This window comes from Stegostoma tigrinum, chromosome 5, assembly GCF_030684315.1.
Source record: "Stegostoma tigrinum isolate sSteTig4 chromosome 5, sSteTig4.hap1, whole genome shotgun sequence".
Classification (NCBI taxonomy): Eukaryota; Metazoa; Chordata; class Chondrichthyes; order Orectolobiformes; family Stegostomatidae; genus Stegostoma; species Stegostoma tigrinum.
Window position 1 is genome coordinate 59,630,746 of NC_081358.1, and position 15,528 is coordinate 59,646,273.

Sequence of the window (15,528 nt, forward strand, 5' to 3'; positions counted from 1 at the left end):
AGCTGACTTATGCCCTGAAACAGACTGATGAGAGTGACATTGATGTGGAGACATTATTTGGTCCAGGAGTATTAGAAAGTGTAGCACTATATTTCCACAATTTTTTTCCAACAAAATATCTAACAAACAATGTGACTGAATTGGACTTGGGCCACATTTTTAAGCAATTTTCTAATAACCCATCTACATGGGGAGACTGTAAAATTATACTATAAATCAACTCCAGGATTGGATCCACATTGTAGGCACATACATGTTGGATTCCTCATAAATTCTATGGTCAAAGATTGAAAACAATCTGCCCACTGTACTTCTTCAAAGGAGAAGGATGTTTTTGCATTTTATAAACTGGTGATTAGGCCTCATTAGTCTGGCAGAGGTGAAGGAATAAATCTGATCTAAGACAGGGAGAACTGCAGCATCTGCAAATCTGAATCACAAATATTAGATAATGATGATGGCGAAGTCACATTAACTGCAAGCTGAAAAATAATAATTGAAAGGAGCATTTAAGTTATTATCTGTAAGACAAGGACAACTGACAACCAAGGACAAATCTTGATTGAGAGATAGTAGGAACTGCAGATGCTGGAGAACCTTCTGAAGAAGGGTCCAGGCCCAAAACGTCAGCCTTCCTGCTCCCCGATGCTGTTTGGCCTGCTGTGTTCATCCAGCTCTACACCTTGTTATCACAAATCTTGGTTGTTCTGATATTAGCGGAATGGGAGCCAAACAATACTGAGGCAAGGGACTATAAATTCTAGTAGTGACATCCATGATGAGGTAACCTCATTAAACTTACAACCAACCTAGAACAACAAGCAATAAAGGCCATCCAGATGAAACCAAATATTGAGATATATGTTGCTAATTGAATTAGGAACTAATTACACCCAAGAGATAAATATTCACTGGAGAATCATCTGTGGTCAAGAGGCTTTGTGATGCAATGGCAGTGTCTTTATCTTTCCTGGAGGTGCATTATAACAACTTAATTAGAAGTATTTGCATAGGAGAAGCCTGTCAATATAGTTCACAAAAACAGAAATTTCTGGAAAAATTCAGTAGGTCTGGCAGCATCTGTGAACAGAAATCAGTGTCAACATTTTGGATCCAGTGACTCTTCTTCAGAACTGATGGTAGCTGGGAATAGGTTGGTATCTATGGACAAGATAGGAACAGTGAGAGGGAAGAGTAAATGATAGGTAGAGATAGAGTCCAATGAGAGAGTAATGCAGTTGGACAGACAAGGGAGTAAATAACAAACTGAGGCAATGAATAGCTGCAAATGGGGACTATTAGTGGCCAACAATGGGTTCTGTGTGGTAGCAGCCCATGTGATGACAAGGCCTGGTATAGGGTTAGGGGTAAGGACATGGGAAAAGGTTCCTCAAGCCCTAAAATTGTTGAACTTGATATTAAGTCCAGAAGGCTGCAGGTGTTTGACAAGAAATTTGCCAACACCCGTTTCCACAGCCACATCACATTCCTCAGTTACTGCCTCTGGCTCAGACTCACCCCATTGGATTCCAACTCAAGTTTCAATCTTCATGTTTTGAATCCACCCTCTGCAGCTTTCTGTACCTAAAATTGAATTCAACAATTTTGTAGCATTGATACTGAAACTGGATTAAGATAGAGATCTATGTTGATACGCTGGTGGATATGGGTTCAAATTTCACTGCAGACAATGACATTTCATTTGAACTAATAAATCTGGAAATTAAAACTAGTCTAGTGGTAACCATGTAATCATTGTCCAAAGTTATAAAAACTATCTGGCTTCCTAATGCCCTTTAGGCAAAGAACTCTGCCATCTTTACCTGGTCTGGTTTACTTGTGACTACAGATGAGTTATAGGGAGAGGCTGAATTGGTTGGTGGTTTTCCCTGGAACATCAGAGGCTGAGGGGTGACCTTGTACGGGTTTATAAAATCATGCGGGACATGGACAGGGTGAATTGCCTAGGTCTTTTTTCTAGGGTGGGTGTCCAAAACTAGAGAGCATAGGTTTAAGGTGAGATGGGAAAGATTTAAAAAGCACCTGAGGGGTAACTTTATCTTGCTGAGGGTCGTGTGTGTATGGAACAAGCTGTCAGAGGAAGTGGTGGAGATGGGTACATTTCCAAAATTTAGAAAACATTTGGATGAGCCTATGGATAGAAATAGTTTAGAGGGATGTGGGCCAAATGCTGGCAATTGGGAGTAGGTCAGATTGGGATGTCTGGTCAGCCTGGATAAGTTGAACTGTTTCTGTGCTGTGTGGGTCTACATCTGTATGCTGTCTGAAATGTCTTATCAAACTGTAACAAAGGAACGAAACTGAATGGATAACCTGACATCCTCCGAGGGATCAGAAACCATGACAGCACACATAGATGATCAATCATCTCAGCTCATGTCCCCTCATGGGATTATATAGCACTGCCATGGGCTACAATTTGTGTCCAGCCTGACTTAACCTGGTGGCATGGCTTCCTGGGGCAGTCATCAGGAAAAAGGTCTTTGCTTCATCAATGACCCTCCCTCCATCGTAAGGTCAAAAGTGGGGAAGTTTATTGAGGATTGCTCAAGGTTCAGCACCACTTCTGACTCCGCAGAAACTGAAACAGCCCACGTCAAAATGCAACAAGGCCTCTCTTATAAATAGTACATGTAAAGGAAAACCCATACAGCCACCTGAACCATCTGGACAGGCCTTAGTAGGTTCATTGCCATAGGTCATTCTTCTTGGTATCATTCTAAACACTCACGATACACAAGTGCCATGCAATAAGCATCTCCAACAAGAGAGAACCTAGCCATTGTCTCTGACGTTCAATTTGATTATCATCAGTGAAACCTCCATTATCAACATCCCGGGGATTATCATTGACCAGAAACTGAACCAGATGACCCGTAAAGAATACTACGGCTACAAGAGCAGGTCAGATTTGAGGAATCCTGCAGCAAGTAATCTATCTCTTGTCTCCCTGATGCCTATCCACCATCAGCTACAAGTCAAGAATGTGAATGGAGTACTGTCCATTTGCTTGCAGGAGTGCAACTGAAGCAAGACATTAGAGGTTTGACACCTTCCATGACAAAAAGGCCATTTTATTAGCACCCCTTCAACATCCAGTCCCTACATTTCCAATATACAGTGACTGCATTGTGTGCCATCTGGAAAATGTACTGCATTAATTCACCAAGACCCCTCTGACTGTAACTTCCAACTTGCGTTCTCTACCAGTCAGATCTACAAAAGCAGCAGGTACATGGGAACACCACCACTCACAATTTCCCCTCCAACACACTCACCATCCTGAACAGGAAATACATTGCTGTTCCTTCAGTGTCGCTGGGTCAAAATCCTGAAACTCTCCCTCACGGCACTGTGACTGTCCCTAAGTTATATTTAACCTCGTTGTGAGTATCTGCTTTAGTTCAGGAAGGGGCAGGAAATGTGTAAAACTGAAATTTTTAAAAAATAAATTCAACTTCATCAAGTTTGATTTTGTAAATGTACTTAGTGTTTCTAATTTTTTTATTTTAAATTAACATTCACACTGAGAGCTTTCATTCAAACCCCTGCTCATAATGTTAAAGATATCTTTTTTGGTATTTTTCACAGCACAAAAAGTAAGGGAATGCGGTTAATCTGAATGCATATGGCATATTTCATGGCTCAAAGTTTTGCTGGTAACATATAAAACATTACTGGCGATTGAGCCTGTGTGTGTGTGTATGTATGTATGGGATTTGTTGGTAAACGTGAGTGGATGAAGTTGGTTGAGGTTTCCACACAGTTTAAAAACAGGACAACACTCTCCAGTCTCATACTTTAAGAATTCTTTTCTGACAGTTCTGAATGGCTGCTTTTCATGTTTTGAATCTCATGGCTATCAAATAAAACTAATTATTCAACCCTGAGTGGCATCATACCAGTGCAAAGACTGGCAGAGATTTGACAGACTTGAATACAAATTCGTGTTATGGTGTAATGAATGAGAATCATCTTTTCTTGCATTGCACAATCATCTTTTAATTATAATGAATTTTTACGCCACCATGTCCAATTATTGTAGTGGCACCCTTCTAGGTCATAAAACGATGGTTGGTCTTGTCGCGGTCGACTCTGTGCTGAGTGTCGCCGAAGTCTCAGGAGCCCTGCTCTGAAATAGCAGTCTCTGCAACATTATGTAGTGGGAAGCAGTGGGCAGAGAAGATACAATAATTAGATGATCTCTTCTCTAGGTCTCCTTTTCAATCTAATAAGCTTTTTGTTTCTGTTTGCTTCTCCCAATCCCCAAATAGTCAGCCTCCAGAGTTCACAGCCATCAATAACAGTTTACCGACCATCTGTGTCAATGCCCGACATCTTCACTTCTCACTTTCAGGCGTTCATTTGGTGGAGGTATGTTGTTATGCAATGCCACTTGACTTCCCGGTTGGGAATGTGACCTGTTGCCCAGTTGTTAATTTTTCAACTCATTGATTTTAAAAAGTTATGTATTTATCTGTCTATTCTTCAAAATTGGTTTTGTTTGCTGATGCATTAACCTTTCATTCAGCAGTTTTACCTGACTCTTTCACTGAACACCCTACACGGCTGTTTGCCCTTCATTGTGAAATCCACAAGCTATATAATATTGAAATAGTATCACTGTAGAGAGAAAATCTTACAACATACTCTACATTCGCACGCTGTACTCAAGAATATGAAAGTATGGTAGACTGGGCTGCAGTGGTGCGGCGTACAGAAATTGTCTCGTTGGATGATGATTTGATGAAGCTACGCTATGTTTAGTTGCACATAGAGAAAATTGTACTCTGCTGACCGAGTTGAGTTGCTGCAAAATCAGTATCATGTTACAGCCTGTAGAAGCCGCCCCATTCGGCGTTGTGTAACTGCATGTAGCTGAAGGCGGAGAGCAGCCTGTAATAAAAGCGAGTAGCTTGTGAAAAAAATCTTATGCAACGTCAGCAGTTATTTTGTTTGTTTTTGTTTTAAACATTTAACTCTCCCACAGAAATCATTGTAAAGTGTATTAACAGTTCGCATTTTCTGTAAAGTCTCCTGGCGAAGGATATTCAACTGACCTGTATCTATTCCAGTGAGTATTACTTTTCGTTTAAAGCCTCTAAATATGTCTCCGTTGCCAAAATGAAGTGTCCAATTTCGCTTACACTGCCGTACGTGCATCCCTCTTAGTTTATTAAGCATTGACTTTTAGGCAAATTTCTTATAACGTTCATAAATCAGATACGGGCCCAGTAAATCCCAAACAAAATCTACCCATTTTAAAATTCCTCTATTCTCTTTGGGACACTATCTTGAGTACTTTCCTCTTCTCCGTCCTTCTCCCCGCCTCACGAAACAAACCTTTTACCTTTAACAAGCTCAATTTCAACATCTCAAAAAGTCAGCTATCCACTATTCTCCAGGAAGCAGTAAACTTTGAGGCAACTCACTCAGAGATAGTAAGAACTGCCGATACTGGAGTCAGAGGTAACACAGTGGGGAGCTGGAGGAACACAGCAGGCCAGGCAGCATTAGAGGAGCAGGAAAGCTGACGTTTCGGGTCGGGACCCCTCTTCCATGTCTGAAGAAGGATCCCGACCCGAAACATCAGCTTCCCTGCTCCTCTGATGCTGCCTGGCCTGCTGTGTTCCTTAAACTTCGAGGAAGGACGAGTACTTAATTCGATAGTGTGGTATTACACCCAAACCTGGCCTCCGTTCCTATCTCGAGTGGCCTAAATTGAACATAGGAACGCTCCCGGTAAACCATCCCACTTTGCTGTCAATAGAAGCCTTTGTGTAGTCTTTTAAAGACCACTGGAGTACCTCTTAGTGATCCAACTGCAGCATTCCTGGCAGGCAACTTATTGGCTGGAGTTCAGGAGATGGAAGATTCTCTCAGTAAAAAGGTGGTAAGTGCATGATTGAGGGACTGGACATTGTGTGGGAGATGGTGTGTTAGAACAGATATTCCCCACCCTTGCAACAAACTACCCTCCCTACCCTAATAACCCTCAACCTTGAAACACATTCTCCTCTCTGCCCCTCCAAAAGTAATCACTTGCCTCATAGTAGTAAGGGAATGGAACGCTTTGCCTGCAACGGTAGTAGATTTGCCAACTTTAGGTACTTTTAAGTCATCATTGGATAAGTATATGGATGTACATGGAATAGTGTAGGTTAGATGGGCTTGAGATTGGTATGACAGGTCGGCACAACATTGAGGGCCGAAGGGCCTGTACTGTGCTGTAATATTCTATATTTTATATTCTATGTTCTATGTTCATATCCAGTTCCAATCACAGCCATGGCCTTCTGTATATTAGCCAAAAGCTCTTGCAGTATGGGACTTTCACCCTTATGATCTCAATTCCAGATGAATGCCTGATTGACATTAGATTCAACTGGCATTGTCTTAGAGTCCCTCACTAAGAGTCACTCATATTCTAATCCTATTTTCCAGCAATTGACCTGTAACCCTGAATTCTATGGCATTTCAAGTGTTCATCTAAATAGTTCTTAAATGTCTTGAGAGTTCCCACCTCTGTCGGCCTTTCAGATACCCAAACTTTCTAGGTAAAGAAATTCATCTCTATACTTCCTGTTCCTTGCCTTAAAATGCACTTTCTGGTTATTGATCCCCGACTAAGGGGAAAACGTTTCTCACCATCTCTATAATTGCCCCTCAGAATTTTGTTCATCTCAATCAGATATTTCCCCCCCCCACCCCCCCACCACTTCGTCACCCCACCAACCTTCTTTGCTGACAGGAAAAAAACCTATGTCTGTCTAGTCTCTCTTCATAGTGAAATTGCTACAACCCAGGAAGTGTTCTGGGGAGATAATAAGGTGTAGAACTGGATGAACACAGCAGGCCAAGCAGCATCAGAATAGGAAGGCTGACGTTTTGGGCCGAGACCCTTCTTCAGAAAATCTTTTTCAGTGAATCTGCTGTAGTGCAAACACACCCTTTCTATAATGTGACAATGAGAACACCATAGAGTACACTCCAGATCTGGTTTAAATCATGTTATCAACAGGTCTATTATAACCTCTTTGTTGTTGTACTCAAGGTCTTGAGTAATAAATAAAAGTATACAATATACCTACTTAACCATCTACCGCCTTCAAGGATCTATGAACATGCATACTATTATCTTCCTAATCCTTTGTATTTCCCAAGGTCCTACCATTCAATTTGTACTCCCTTTCCTTGTTCGTCCTTCCAAAATGCATCTCCTCTCATTTCCAGGATTAAATTCTTTTTGCCACTGTTTAGCCCATCTGACCAGTCTATATCAAACTGTACCGAAGGATTTCCTCCTCACTATTTACACCAAAAATTTCCTTGGCTTCTGTGAAATTACTGATCATGCCTCTTACATTCATGTCTAGATCATTGACGTCCACTACAAACAACAGGTGACCCAGTATTGAACACTGCGGTGCATCACTCTACACCAGGCTTCCAGTCCAAAAAAAACACCCTTCAACCACCATCCTCTGCTTCCTGCCGTGAAGCCAATTTTGATCCAATTTGCCAAACTGCCCTGGATCCCATAGATTTTTAGCTCTTTGACCAGTCTGCAATACAAAACCTCATCAAAAGCCTTATGAAGTCCAAAAAGATGATATAAACTGCTCAACCCTCATCTACTCACCTCGTTCCCTCATTGAAAAATTCAATCAAATCTGTCAGACGTGAGCTCACTTTACAAAAACTGTGTTGACTATCCTTAATCAATTCTTGCCTCTCCAAGTGGAGATTTGTTCTGTCCCTAGAATTTTTTCAATAGTTTCTCTACCACTGATAATAAAGTCACTGTCCAGTAGTTTCCTGCTATATGTCACCTTTCTTGAATAAGTGTACCACATTAGCTGTTCACCAATCCTCCACCACCTCTCCTGTAGCCAAAAAGTATTTGAAAATTAATGTCAGAGTCTCTGAAATCTCCTCCACTGCCTCTCATAGCAACCTGGGATATATCTCATCTGGGCCTCAGGATTTATCTACTTTCAAGTCCATTAAACCACAAATGCCTCCTCCCTCTCAATGATAATTTGTTCAAGTCCATCACAGAGCACTGCTCTCATTTCTATACCTACATCATCCTCCTCTGTAGTGAATACAGAAGTAAAAAATTCATTTCAAACCTTAGCTACGTTTTCTGGCTCCACACACATTGCTACTTTGATCTTTTATGGACCTTACTTTTTCCGTCGTTATTCTTTCACCCTTAAATATACTTACAAAATTTCTGTGTTTTCCTTGATGTTACTATCATGTCCCCTCTTCACTCAAATTTATTTTTTAAGCACTCCCTGCATTTATAGGCTCCTCTAGGGAATTTACTGTTTGAGCACTCAGTAATTATGACAAGCTTCCTTTTCTTTCCTCATCTAATCTTGTACATCCCTTAACATCCAGGGTTCTGACTTTGTTGGTCCTACTCTTCACCTTTTTAAAGGAACATGTTTGTTCTACAGTCTCCCTGTTCCTCTTTTAAATGTGCTCCACTGATCAATATTACAACATCATCCTTCCTCAACTACACCACCTACCAACCACCACACCCACTCCAGTCTCATTTGAAGAGTCTGTATCCTTTTTTACTCCTCCACTCACAAGCATACTAATGTTGCCCTGCCCTTCTAGGTCCTGTCCATGTCTCAAAATGCCCTTCCCAGCTAGAAGTCAGACTCAGGGCTCTCACTGTGCATTGTGCTGTGACCAGGAATCAGTTGAGAGTGGGAGTGCTAACCCGCAATAGTGAGAACGCCAGGTGTGGGCAGAATATGATTAAGAGGCAGCACACTGCTCCACATGCACCACACCTCCCAGTGTCTACCACTATTCCCCTTCCCCTACTAGAACCATACCACTCCACAGCAACCAAAGATGTTAACCTCATTTTGACTCAAATATAACCTATTGGACATGCACAGATGTCACTTTCCCCAGAAACAGTTCAAAATTATTTCAAAAACATTAATATTTTATAGCAATCTATGGGGAGGCAATGGGTTAGGAGCATTATTATTAGACTATTAATCCAGTCAGTTGAATTATGGATTCAATGAAAATCTGGATTCAAGAGTCTGATGATGATAACTGTTGATTGCCAGAAAAACCTATCTGGTTCATTTTTGTCCTTAAGGGAAGAAAACTGTCGTCCTTACCTGGTCTGGCCTACATTGACTCCAGACCCACAAGAATGTGATTGACTTTTAACTATCCTATGGGCATTTAGGGATGGGCACTAACATATATATATATGATAAAAATCCCTAACAGCAGTTTCTTACTAAGCAATGAATTTAAAGATTTTCTGTGTTGTCACTCTTGTCTTTTTTTCAAACCTAGTGTGGGCTGTTGCCATTAGCTGAATGATGTCCCTCTGTGACTCTCAGGTAAGTTGTTATTTCTCAGTTAATCCTTACCACCAGTCAACCCCACATTTTTTTTATTGGATGAACTTCCATAGTTGCAGCTAATAAACCAGTCCACCTATCCTGGGTTGAAGTTGAAGTTGAAGTGCCAGGCTCATCTTGGGCCTCAATATGAATAATTACTGAAATAACTGCATAGAGGCCAGTATCCTGTCACCAAGTCATCCTTTATTTACATGTGGTACACTAGCTGTGACCAGAGTCACTACCTAAAGACAGGAAGCTCTCTGAACCCCCTGTTTACGTCTGTCAGCCAGGTCTCCCAGATTGTTTGGGGTTGTTAACCTGGGCCAAGGATTTCATAGTCAATGATATCCTCCTGGTTCACTACACCATTCCCTGCACCCCACTCATCCCTCCACTATGTCTAGGGATGTCGACCTGGTCTTTCACTGGTAGCTTCTCCTGGGGCGTTTTCGCCCCAGGTCAGGTTCCTCTGACTTGGACTCAGACACGGGTGGCATGTACCAGACCATAGCCCATCTCTTGTATTCACAGCATCTCGGGAGACATTTCTGCTCTTATTCAATGGTAATGGTATTGAGGCTGCATCCATCTGAGGTTTCCTTAATACTACACAAAAGGGGGAGAACGCATGGTTTTTGGCAGGTCTTCTGGCTGTTCTGAGGGGCCAGATATGTTTTTCTCCTGCCTTTTTTGTGGGGTAACAGCTTTTGGATGATATATGTTTGTTCAGGCCTGCTTCACCTGCATGAACTTTGTATGCCATGGTACTTGACCTCATATTGACCTAGCATTGTACCCGTGCAGGGATTTCCATGGTTCCAGCACCAAACTTCGTCCCCTGAGGTAAATTGTCTCTCTTGCTTGAAGAAAGCATGTGGCTGGCATTGACTTTTCCTGCTGCCATTTCATCCTCACTAACCACCCCCCCCAGGTATCAGGTTCAACCTGGTACAGAGCCTTCTCCCATCAGCAACTCTGCTGCAACTATTCTTGTAGTTGCGTGAGGGGTGATCCTGTAATTGAACAGAAACCAGGACAGTTTGGTGTTGAGTTAAGTTGTAGGGTATTTCTTTAAGCCTGCCTTCAAATGTTTGGTCTGGTCTTTCAGCCGAACCATTTGATGTTGGATGGTATGAGCTTTCCGAACGTGATGAATGCCACTTGACCTCAAGAAATACTCAAGTTCTCTGGTGGTAAATGATGTCCCACTGTCTGGCTGATATTTCACAAACAGTGGTCGCATCTTTACAATCATTATCCATAAGTTTGCTGAATGAACTCTAGCATTCACAATGACAAGTAACATTGAGCACATTGAATCAGCATTGGCAACTGGTAACTGAGCCCAGGGCTTACCTGCCATTCCCATGAATGTGGGGGCATGGCAGCAGCAACTCTTGTCTTTGCTGGCACTCTGGGCACTGCCCCACCAATAACTATGTTAGCATTCAATTTTGGCCATGAGACATAACATCTTGTCAACAGTTCCATTTTGGAAACTCCTGGATGACCGTGGTGGAGCTCAGCCAGTATCTGGTGGCAATAAGGGGAGGCGTTGCATGTCAGCACCACCTTTTGCTTTGAATCATAGTGGATTGATGCGTTTGATGATGGCAGCTGCTTTCACACATCCCTAAAGGCTACTTCTTGGCTAAATGACCATTTCCAAGGCTGACCCTTTTTCAACAGCAGGTGTAAGGATGCCAAAATAGAGGCCTGGTTATATATATGAATTTTCCATAATAATTCACCAACCCAAAACCTAAACTCTGGTACAGATGAGAGAGTTGGGGCACCTTTGGTTGCCTTCACTTCATCTTGCAATGAATGTAAACTTGTTTTGCTGACTGTGGAGCCAAGTAGGCCATGGGGTGCCTGGAACATATTTTTCACTTCTAAGGCGAATGTCACCTGGAAGAAACATTTAAACGCTATGTCCAAGTACTCCAAATGCTCCTTATTTGTCTTACCGATTGCTAACACGTCATTCAGATAAATTTCAACCTGGGGAAGGCCTTGGAAAATTTCTCCAGCATCCCTAGAAAAAGTCACAGGCTGATGATACTGTAAATGGCAGCCTTATATATTGGTACAAATCCTTATAGGTATTAATTGTGGAGTACTTCTGGGACTCCCCATTTAGCCACAATTGCAGGTAGGCATAGCTCATGACCATCTCATAAAGGACAACCTTCCTGGCAATTTTGCATGTAAGCCCTCTATACAAGGAATTGGGTATTTATGCAGCTGCGAGAAACACTTTACCATTTGCTTAAAATCCCCACAAAGGTGGACTGAGTTGTCAAGCTTCACAATTGGTATGACTGGTGCTGGCCATTCTGCAGATTGCACAGTTTTGACGAATCCTTCACTTTCCAACCTCCTGATTCCATAAGGTTAATGACATTGGGTGGGACTTGCAGAATCGAAATTGCTTCCTGGTCAATATGTAAAGTGGCCTTGGCCCCTTTGATGTTCCTAGCCCGTCCTGAAAAACCCTAGATATCTCATTAGGACCTCACTCAGGCAGCTATTTTCCAATCAAAAAATATTGAGCCAATCTAGGTGAATCTTTCTCGATCAGTTCCACCCGAGTAGGCTTGGCTTTGATCCTCTTACTACCATCAATGGTAAATCCACCAACGGCTTCTCATAGGAGACCAGAACTGTAGTCATACCCTTAATCTGTAATGGTTCTTGGTATACGTTCTCACTCTCACCGAGGTCTTTTGCAAACTTAAGAGTAGACGTCCAGAGCAAAACTTATTAAAGACAGTCTCTGCAATCACTGATACAGTTATGTCAGTATCAACTTCTGTGGGAAACAGGTAACTATTTAATCAGACATTAATTTCAGTTGGTCCTGATTTGAATGTTGCTAGTCAATTTAACTGTTCCACCCCACTTTCTAGCATGTGCAGTGTCTTAAATACCAGCCTAAAAGTTCTTACCATTAAGCCAGGCTTTGCTTGCTCAGGTCTGTATACCAGCAGCAGCTACTTTTGCCTGCTGGCCCAGATCCTGAAGAACTTTTTAGTTATTTGACTGAGGTGTGGCTTCATTGTGGAGTTCAGCAGTGGACTGCTTAGAGTCCCTCTGCTCAGGATGTGCTCTGCATAAAGCTTGGCAATTGCCTACACTCCAGTAGCATTCCCCAAGCTTAGAGAGATGACAGTGTCCATTCCCATTGGGATGCCCTGTGGCTTCCATGCTGCATTTTCTTATAACAAAGCTAATTTGTTTGAAGTGCAGTTGGACTTCAGCTAGTAGCTACTTGTGCTTGGTTATACCATTAATCCCACACATCAAATGGTTCCCCCAGCATCTCATTCAGTGCTAACTCAAAATCACATGCCTTTACTAGTTGTCCTAACCTCTTCAAAAATCCCATTACAATTAACCTGGTTCTCAAATAGCTGAATAAAACTGATAGCATCTAAGAATTAGAGGAGATTGGGAGTTGTAATATTCATTAACCAAATCCATCAACTCTTGGGAGGTTTTAGTGTCCGGTGCCTCTGGGAAAATTAAGCCCTTAGAAACTGAAAATTCTGCAGGTCTACTCATTGCTTTTCATCTGCCCCAATGCTGTTTGCTCGGAAAAGTTGTTGCATTCTTTCCACATACTGGGCCCAGTCTTCAATGGCAGGATCGAATGGGTCAAGCTTCGAAATAGTGGGATGATGCCAGAAATGCTTACCCTAACTCAAAGATGAAAGTTGTGAGTGAATGCTCCTCGGGCACGTCCTATTTTCTCCCACTGCCACTGAAATAAGGTCAGAGGTCGGTATCCTGTCACCAAGTCACCTTTTATTTACTTGTACACAGTACCCTGGTTGTAACCAGCTAACTTTGAATCAGTGTCTGAAGTCACAAGACATGCTGAATCCCCTGTTTATGGGTGAATTGTAACACTACAGTACAAAAACTGTTTCTTAGTTTTTAATTAAATAGCATTGAGCAACATTGTCTCTTCTACTTTACTTGCATTAAATATATGCCCCTGGAAAATGTCTTTAGGAAAAATAATGCCAATACATCAAAGAACCACAACATATTAAATATCTCATTTCAGTTGCATTTAGCTTTATTTATATAATTTGTGACATGACCAATAATCCATTCTAATTAGAATTAGAATAAAGAAAACAAAAATAATAAAATTAGAATTATATGAAGGATAAATTTATTTATGTCACCACATCAGAAGAACTTTTTGCACATGTGTAGCTATAGTATCTGCAGTTGTAATATCACTGAGAATGACATCTTGGTCAGCTGGCTGCCTCCAATAAATGAATCAAAACAATAAAAAAACCCCCACCATTCTAATTCTTCTGGCTACTCCGTCGCATTCTCCTGCAGTTCCTGACCATTCTATCACTATTACCTCCTGTATCCCCTGTGTCCCCTTACTGCTTCTCTTTGCTTACCCTCATACTGTCATCTCTTCCTTTCTCCCACTCCTTCCCATGGGTCTTTTCTGCTCCTTTACCAGTGGCTTGCTTCTGGATGGATAGCAGAGACTCAAGGGGAGAAATGCAGGCATTGGCAAGGGTCAGTGGGACAAACTGTGGGAAAAGTAGGCTGCTATGAAAAGAAGCAATCCTTTGTTTTTAGCTGTCAGCTAGGGTTCCCTGATTGGCCCAGATTAACAGCCTCAATCTTGGATCACATAGTAAATGAGATCAATCTGTTTCCAATCACTACAAGTACAAACATGTGAACATACAAAGAAGGAATGAGGATCGGCCACTCATGACTGGCCAACTCCACATTCTTGAATATAATCAAACATTTATCTCCCACTGTTTTAAAAATATTTGAAGATTCTGCCTTTTGAGGAAGAGAATTCCAAAGACTCATAACTCTCAGAGAGAGAAAATGTTTCCTCATCTCTGTCTTAAATGAGTGCCACCTTATTTTTAAACTATGAACTCCTAGTTATGGATTCTCTTAGAAGAGAGCTCATTTTCAACATTCACCTAATCAAGTCCCCGCTGGATCTTTAATCTTCCAATTAAGTTACCTCTGACTCTTCCAAACTCCAGGGAATATATTCTTAGCTTATCTAACCTTTCTTCATAAAGCAATTTTTTTCATTCCTATAATTAGACAAGTAAACCTTTTCTCTCTCTTTGGGCTCTGTCCTATCGTTTACTCCCTATCCCACCCACCTCCCTATTTTTCTGCATGTAAACTGATGTTTTTCCAGCCACCATCAGTTATGAGGAAGAGTCACCAGACCCGAAACATTAACTCTGTTTTCTCCTCCACAGATGCTGCCAGACCTGCTGAGCTTTTCCAGCAACTTTGTTTTGGTTCCTGATTTACAGCATCCACAGTTCTTTTAGTTCTTAGACTTTTTCAGATCTGCTTCCAAACCACATATCCACTTGCTGCCTCCTCTTGCAAAATGCAACCCTGTCACCATGATGAATTTTCAACTTACTAACTAACTGAGGCTCCATCTGTTAGATGGTTGTAAAAGATCCCATGGCAGTATTTTGAAAAAGTGTGGAGGACATTATCACATTGCTATTAACCAAATGGCTGCCAGGTTTACTTTATTCACAATGACAACACTTCTTAAACTTAATTGGCTGTGAAGTTTGTTTGGGATGTGGTAAAGGATGTTATGTGAAAGCTGATCTTTCTTCTCTCTGGACTAACCATTCAACTACCCTCCCAGGATTGAACTAACAAGAACAGATGCCTGGTACATGTCTCACATCAATCCATCACAGACCAACAAATGTTAGTTAAATGTCATGCAGCAAGCAGAGAAATCACACCAACGTGGAAAATATGAACAGAAAAATGGCTGGTTCTGTATTTGCAGGATTGAAACTGACACTCAATTGCAAGTTGTAAAGCTACTCTGACCAAATAACAATTAAGCACTCTTAACCTGAGTACATTGAATGATGATCAAACAGTGTGACTTTGAAGCGTTACATTTATCTTGTTCCAAACCAGCATAGCATCAGAATACCCATGAGCTATCTCAAAGGTGATCTCTGAGCCACTAATCAAATGCAACCAGGCTACTCTATGAATATTGTGATACTGACAATGTCTCAGAGAAATGAGGATAGACTCAAACCAC

At 41.5% G+C, this 15,528-nt stretch overlaps 1 protein-coding gene across 4 annotated transcripts in view; it reads left to right on the forward strand.

The window, feature by feature from the left end:
* The first annotated feature begins 4,663 nt into the window (after positions 1-4,663).
* si:ch211-161h7.5 (uncharacterized) overlaps positions 4,664-15,528 on the forward strand; it is a 59,914-nt gene continuing 49,049 nt past the window's right edge. Inside the window, exons 1-2 of one of the 4 annotated variants that reach the window (XM_048529960.2) lie at positions 4,664-5,095; positions 9,367-9,413. In XM_048529960.2, the coding sequence (XP_048385917.1) occupies positions 9,390-9,413 (24 nt within the window). In that variant the 5' untranslated portion in view covers positions 4,664-5,095; positions 9,367-9,389. The remainder of the gene's footprint in view (positions 5,096-9,366; positions 9,414-15,528) is intronic. The other 3 variants (XM_048529962.2, XM_048529958.2, XM_048529961.2) reach the window with 3 other exon arrangements.